General features: G+C 35.1%; 1 protein-coding gene across 4 annotated transcripts; it reads right to left on the reverse strand.

The window, feature by feature from the left end:
• Positions 1-689: 689 nt before the first annotated feature.
• LOC108196642 (filament-like plant protein 7) lies at positions 690-6,108 on the reverse strand. Of its 4 annotated transcripts, none has more exons than XM_064081495.1 (7): positions 5,961-6,108; positions 5,695-5,772; positions 5,205-5,320; positions 4,760-4,898; positions 2,191-4,606; positions 2,044-2,104; positions 690-1,435 (listed from the first exon to the last, which is right to left on the reverse strand). In XM_064081495.1, the coding sequence occupies exons 3-7, from the start codon at positions 5,304-5,306 to the stop codon at positions 923-925; spliced, it is 3,231 nt and encodes a 1,076-aa protein (XP_063937565.1). In that variant the 5' UTR covers positions 5,307-5,320; positions 5,695-5,772; positions 5,961-6,108; the 3' UTR covers positions 690-922. The 4 variants fall into 4 exon arrangements, with proteins under 4 accessions (XP_063937565.1, XP_063937564.1, XP_063937563.1 ...); XM_064081494.1 differs by having other exon boundaries at positions 5,205-5,316; positions 5,961-6,096; XM_064081493.1 differs by lacking the exon at positions 5,961-6,108 and having other exon boundaries at positions 5,205-5,316; positions 5,695-5,937.
• Positions 6,109-7,770: the final 1,662 nt, after the last annotated feature.

Genomic DNA, 7,770 nt, shown 5'->3' on the forward strand with positions numbered 1-7,770 from the left:
TCATTTGATTAAATATGTAATATATATAATATTACAAATTTAGTGGTTAAATATGTACTATTAAATGTCACAACATATGTCTCTCAAAAAAAATATCACAAACATATGATATGCACTACTCTAAATCATGCATCGGCCCAAAATAAATTTTTATAATATTTTCATCAAGGTCTGTAGGCCTGTTGAGTAATAAAATTTTTATCAGAATCACTTTGCATAATTAAAATATTTTTAAAGGACAACATCTTACCTTTTACCGGTCTCAATCTTCTGTTTATCACATATAATTTTCACAATTATCTTATTAAAAAATATTTTTCATGACCTCCGTCACCTTTTACCGGTCGCAATATTCTTATTGTCCTCTTATAATTTTCACAATTTTTTATTAAATAACATATTCACGTGACCTACCACAATAGCACTATAATTCTTATTCACATAAATGTTGGCTTCATCATGTAAATTGAGACTCTTTTACAATGATTTAAAGAAGTAAGAGAGTGATGATGTAACAAGATGTAGTTAAAATTTATATCTATTTAATTTTAGAAAAGATAAAATTTATTCTTATCTCACCCGTTATACATTCACAATTTATTTTCTTTCAAAATTCAAGGGTTCGAATTTAGCTGCAGGCTCTTGATGTGTGCTTGGCAACTCAATATTTTTTTTTTTATAATTGAAAATTCACATATAAGATAATTTGTTTTAGCCAACTTCACTGCATATTACTCGCGAGTCCTGAGTTGTTATCAACACAAAAAAGGGGGAAATCATATTATATACATCATACAACTGGTTAAGAAAATATACTACAACATCAGAAAGCCCAGAACTCCTTGCCCCCCACCACAAACTGCTCACACATGACATCTAAGTTAACCATTAAACAACTAACTCATCAACAGAAATGCATAACCTATGTTCTGGTGTTTTGCAGCATCTCAGAAGGTCCCTTTTTGCTATGACTTTTCTTTAGTTTCCACAACATATTTTTCCATAGTCCACGGCTGCTTATATCTTTGCTACGAATAATGGCAAAGGAATTATTCCCTGCAGCTTCCACATCTTGATGTCTAATGTTATTTGTTTTCAAGGACGTGTCTGAAGATTTTATTGTGTGTTTGAGAGCAAAGGTAGGACCAGAGGTGCTGTCAACAACTGTAGGGGAGTTCGGGGTACATAAAACTTCTTTCACTATTGGAGACTCTGGATACCTTCTCCCAGCACTGTCTTCAGCTAGCAATTTGTCGAGTAGAGATGTCCTCTTGCTATTTTTCTTCTTGCAGCCTATAGTTGTCATTGCATTGGAGGCAACTGTGACCTTGCTGGCATCAGCAGGTGAACCCATTGCCTTCAACTGCCTGCCTAAGTTTAATATAGTTTCTTGGCATTCTGCCAACTTTTCGGATGCTGAAGTAATCTCCAAATCCTGCACATTGTATAGAAGTTTCAGATGCAGGTTGATGTGAAGATATGACTCAAACACTGAATCGACCCGAAATGAAACTACTTGCTATTTTTACTTTCCTTCCCGATAGGAGCCTATATTTTCTCCTATTTTTTCGTGATCCCTGCCAATGATTATATCATGCTTTAGGTTCTCTAATTTCTTTCTTGGATAAATGTTTGAAAGTGAAGATATGCCAGGTTTTCAATTTAAAATCTTTTAAAGATAGTAGCTGCATAATTCAAAAACTATTGTCACCCGAAGTCTCCATTCCACTCATCTATATATATACAGACCCCTAAATATGCTCTAGTTTCATTAATCAATATATGTGTATAATATTGCTCTAGTTTCAATAATTTGCTGTGTGTTTGTTTTCGTCTTACTAGCGGATTTTCCGGTCCAGACAAGACCAATCTAATACATGACTTAAAGTGAAGTCTTGTGACAAAAAAATTATGACAAGAATGTATGCTGTCAACGATCTATTAGAATACAACTATCAAGGACAAATAAGCAAGAGCTGAACAAATTTGAAAACTTATAGACAGCAATGCACTAGTATATATAAGTAAGGCGAGGAGACTTACATTTTGAAGCTGCCTTTCTTCAAAGTTTTGATCATACCTTAAGGTTTCATTCTGTTTCATGCTGCAAATCTCATATAATTCAGAATTCAAATTTTTCCTCACAATCTGGGTTTAACATTTACATTAAATTGAAACACGGAAATTTACCTTTCTAGCTGCAGTTGTAAGTCAAGACATGAGGCTTCTAATTCTTCGCAGACCATATTTTTATTGTCCAGTTCATCTTCCAAAAGTGACAATTTTTCACGGCACTCGCTTGTTTCACCTCTAGCTGCTGTAAGCTGTGTATCAAGATCCTCTACTACTGATTTCAAAATTCGAAACTGATCTTCAATATATTTCTTTGACTGCCTGAGGTCTTCCAGCTCCACTTGTAAGCTTGCAATTGCTTTCTCAGATTCCAGAGATTGAATCCGTAGAGATTCTTTTGTACTAACATTTGACTGAAATCTAGACTCTTCTCTGAAATTTGTAATTGATAAATCATCTTCCATGTGTAAAATATTGTCACGGCATTTCCAATCAGAAGCAACGGGAGCATGTAAATTATGTGCTTTTGGAAAGTGACTGATCATTTCATCTTCCATATCATTTTCACTTTGTGATCCATCCCAATCAAAGTGCTCCTTAATTGCATCTCTCATGCTTGAAACATCTTGGATAGAAAAGCAATGGTTCATAATCCATTCCAAAGAAGAAGTCAGTTCTTCAATAAAGTTTTGAACATCTGTATTTCCATTTAGAATTCCGTTGCAGATTTGAACAAATTTCTGCAAGACAGCACTCAGGTCAGATTCTTTCCATTGGAAGACACGAACCATATATCCTGTGGGTGTTTCAGAAACCTTACTAGAGTTTGAACAGTCAGCAACCACATTCAATATATCTGCAGTATTATGACGAGAAGATGCGAAAGTACTCCCCTCGACAAGCTTAATAATTTTACGTACTGATTCACTTAGATCTAACTGGGACTGTTGATTGCTCTTATCAGTAAAAGCTATGTTATCAACAAATAATCTATCAGCTGAATGCATATTAATAAAAGATTTATCTGGCAGTTCTACAGAATTGCTGCCTATAGCATCACCATAGCTTAAGCTCTTACCAACAGAGCCACAAGGTTCTGAAGGATTACTGCGTGCCAGGGCAACTTTAATAACCTCTAGTATTGCATCAGGACTCTTTTGGTTCACACAAGATTGCTCTAAGACCACTTTCACAATATCATCAACCCAAACAGGACTATAAATGGATGTCTTTCCAGATTTAATAACTTTTTCAAAGACAGAAGGGTCACACGAAGGATCCGTCGGCACGATCTCTATACCAGTTGCTTCTGAGATACAACCACTAGACACAGCTACAAAGGGACCACCATCTTTAGTAACTTCATCAGGAGTTACATGTGAGCTCCCAAATGACTTGTCCGTTGTTACTACTGCTAATTTTTCCATCTCAACAAAGTCATCCATCAGACTAATGCCTGAATCTACAACTAAACTGGATGGTGCCTCACGTTTACAATTACTTAAAGGCTCCATTTTTGAAATGAACCCAGAAGCCACAGATTCAACACTGCTTAACTTTCCATCACTGTCCATGTCAGGCATTGAAGCCACAGAAAGTTCATGCATCGGAGGTACATTCCCTATTAGTCCCATTACTGTCAGATCTTCTGCTGATTCATCAAGTTGTGCCTCAACTTCAGAAAATTTAGAGGTTGAACTATCAAATATGTCATTTGAAAGCTGGAGGTTATTAGTTTGTGCAATCAGAGCTTCTTTAAGAGTTTTATTTTCTTCTTTCACTTCAGATAGCTGCTTAGCCAAAAAATTAATCCTTTTAGTGGGCGTATCAGGACCATTGACAGCCCAGTCCATTGAAAAAGTTGAGGCAGTTGATTTTCTACTCCTCGTCTCAGCTGGATCCTTGGAAAGCATGTCAACTTCAAACTTCATCTTTGCTAAAGCAGCAGGACCTGGCAACCGCTTGCGAACAAGGAGGCGCAATCTCTGACATTCTGATTCCAGTTTCACGATTTTCTTCGCACTCTCCAAATGTTTCTTATGGGTTACTTCAGCTGTTCGACGATTGAATTCTTTCTCCTCGTTCCGAATGTCAAGCTCCCTCTCAACCACGCGAAGCTCATACTTCAAAGAAGCATTCTCTTTCTCTATACACTCTAATTTAGTCATTAGAGTACTGGAATTCGCATCTGACCAAGCTCTGCATTCTTGTAAATCTTTAATTACCTTTTCTTCTGCTATGAGAGCCTTGCTGAGTTGAGTATTCTGAGAAACTAACATGGTGACTCTTTGACTGGTTTCCGCCAACCTTTCTTCTAACACAATTATCATTTCTTCATATTCTCTTGATGTCTTCATAATAGCATCATAAATCCTTTTTTCTTGCTCTTCTCGCACAAAACGCAACTGCTGCATACACTCCTTCAGAGAAGCATCCATACTGACTAATCTGTCTTCACAAGCTAATCTTTGCTTTATAGCTTTCTCTGCTTCTTGCTTTAGTAATCTTGCTTCTGCTTCTGCTTTCTCCCGACCTATGTACAAATGACAGATAGATTACTTGATTATGCTGATTGCTGGGTTTCACACATAATACTGGAATTTCAAATGAAATGGCCAAACAGTAACCAATTGCATCTATGTGTGTGTGCTTGTTATATTAGCACACAAACTAATCAATAATTTACCTGCAATGGCTTCCTTTGCCGCTTCAGTCTGATGCTTGGCAAGTTCATCTTTTCTGTTACACTCAATGAGGACAAAAGAGAGCTTCTCGTTTAAAGTAGTCAATTCTTTTTGCAATTCTTCTCTATCATTAAGAAGTGTCTGTACAAAGAACCAATATATGAGGAAATGTGTTTGCCAATTAATTCCTAAATTCAATATTTCATCCACAATTTAGACATATGTGATAAACACCAGCTACCCCACACGACCAACGGAAACTTCCAACAGCAATGAGAAAACAAAAAAACCCAGAAAGACTCAATTCAAAACAATTAGATACCAGAAAAAAGAATATGGACGACTGTGATCAAATATGAGATAATGTACATGACCAAAATTACAACCAAAAGAAACCAAGCAATGCATTAAACATAAGGCACAAATAATACGGCGAATTTAATTTACCTGTTCTCTGTTCCCTGTAAGAGAATTTTTTTGTTCATTCGAACCCGTATTTGTCTTTTCTGCTGATTTTCTCTTCCAGGACCACGTTTTGTTATCCATCATTTCTAGATGTCTTCCTAATTAACATCCAATAAAACATAGAATCACTAAAATCTGAAAAAATATATACGCGATACAAATTTGATTTAATATCTAGGCTCATGTCCAAATACAAAACATATCAAACGACAAAGCAAGTAATAGACCTGCATTACTCAAAAAAAAAAAAAAAAAAGTAATAGACCAGCAACTAACACTCAATTGAAAGTGAAACAAACATAAGTATATTGAGCTTAGCAAATGAAGTAGGGAATGATAATCAAGGGATCTAGTAAATCATATCTTGATTAACCTAGTGTTTCGACAACATTTGATGATATATACTAATAATATGTGTATATGTAAGATTAAAGCAGCAAGAACATTGATGTTTAAGTAGAGGTGTTCTTACAGTTGGTCACTAAATTTACTATCGGCCAAGTAGCTGAGTAGCATCTTCCAAAGCAAAAACTGCAAATCTGAGAGTGCCCTGTACCGAGAATAGAATTATAATAGATATGTGTGTGTGAAACTAGTACTACATTGGGAGAGAAAGAGGGAGAGGGAGAGAGAGACTATTGGGGAGAGAGAGAGAGAGAGAGAGAGAGAGAGAGAGAGAGTATTGAAGATGGTGGGGAAGAGAGAATTATTATTACAATACAATAATATTGTTATTACAGGATCCTGCTGTAGGAAGGAGGAGTCGGTTTGGATCAAACGGGTCGCCTAAGATCCGGATATTTAGCGAGCATCCGGTGAACGATCAAACGGTTAGCATTGGTTGTACATGATTTATGTCCAGAGTCTCCAGACCAAACCTCTGTCTTAATCAATCAATATGCAGTTCTCGTGCATGCAAATATGTAAAGTACAAGATTCCCGATGTTGGTAATACTGTGTTATGGGCATTTTATATTAAAAAAATAAATTATTTTGTGGATTTCGATCCCGACAAATTCGGGGTATCAGGATTTTAGGATAGATACACGTAAGAAAATGGTTTTAATATTTTACTAATAATTTGATATGAAAAGAAAAAATATTTTGATATATTACTTTTTTTCTAAATAAGATTATAACATTTTAACTTTTATTCAGAAAAAAATTGAAAAATAATATATAAAAATATTTTTTTTATATTTTAAAATATGTGTAAAAGTCAAAATAATTATTGTTTTGAACTGAAGTAAATGCTTCGCCTAAACTGAAATGAAGCAAGGTTCAAGAAGCATTATCAATGAGTTGGGAATACTTTTTTTTTCTTTTAATATCTAAGGACTTATAGTACCACTTTTAATATCAAAGAGCTCATAAATACTTTTTTAAGAAAGGCTCTTATAAATAAGTAATTGTTTTATAAAGAATGATCTGTCAAATATCTTCAGTATATTTTCTTTTAATTGAAAAAAGTGATCCGTCTCAAAAAAGAAATTTTAAATCCGCTGTTTTCGGCTTTTAGAAAGGGAAGAAGCATCTTCACCAACCAAAGCACTCTTTCTTTTCCCACTGTTGAAATCCGATCTGATCCGATCTGGAAAAAAATCTGAAAAATCCGATCCGAAAAAAACCCGGTCTGGTCCGGCCCGGCCCGAGGGCCTAAAACAGGCCTAATATTTTCAAAAAAACCCGGATAAAATCCGGATTTTTGAAAAATCCAGGCTTTTTATAACTAAACCGGGCCTAGTATTTTTGGAAAAGCCCGGCCCGGCCCGATTTTTAAAAAAGCCCGGCCCGATCTGGTTTGAAAAAAATCCGGATTTTTTTGGCCCCGTCTGGATCTGGCCCGAACAGATCTTTTGTGCATCTCCGCCATCACCGACTGGCCATGGTGTTTGTGCACTTATAAAAAAGTCTCAGCGGAAAGGATGTTTTCGTATCATTCATCGACTTTGTACCAAACAACTAGACCAAAGTTCAACATTTACAACCTGTGTTATCTTACTAAAAACTAATAATTCATCGTTCATCATTGAGTGGTGGACCGTTCGAGTACAAGGAATCAAAGATGGTGGATTGCAATATTATTAATAATTTAAAGCATATAACTAAAACTCTATATATTATTAGTCAAAAAAATATTCTATATATTAAAAGATTTATAACAATTCTTTGAATTTTCTCTTTCCAGATTGCATTTATTGTTAAACTTTTAATTATTAAAATCTTTTTAATAACTAACTTACTTATACACTTCTGACAAAATCCAAAATTTCAAAATCCAGGACATTGTCTCATTAATCTTATCTAATATATTTGCAGACCAGTATTTAATCAAATAGAAAAAGTTAATTGCAGTTCACGAGCTTCCAGAACTTGTTTACGATGACTGAGGATAAAATCACGTAACAAGTGTACAATCCGTTATCAATATGTGCATAAGCATGGATAATCTATGACTTTCTTTTTTATCAGTGTAGCTATCAGTGTACAAGTGTTGGTGCTGCTTTTGGTGGACTTTTTATGCAATGTATGAGACTCTTGTTTACCA

This window comes from Daucus carota, chromosome 7 (assembly GCF_001625215.2).
Source record: "Daucus carota subsp. sativus chromosome 7, DH1 v3.0, whole genome shotgun sequence".
NCBI lineage: Eukaryota > Viridiplantae > Streptophyta > Magnoliopsida > Apiales > Apiaceae > Daucus > Daucus carota.

Coding starts and splice junctions, on each gene's coding strand:
- LOC108196642 (XM_064081494.1), bottom strand. CDS start 5,738: ATGCTACTCAGCTACTTGGCCGATAGTAAATTTAGTGACCAACT. Junction 4,899..5,204: donor TTACAGGGAACAGAGAACAG/GTAAATTAAATT, acceptor TTCTTTGTACAG/ACACTTCTTAATGATAGAGA. Junction 1,436..2,043: donor AAGAAAGGCAGCTTCAAAAT/GTAAGTCTCCTC, acceptor TACAATGTGCAG/GATTTGGAGATTACTTCAGC.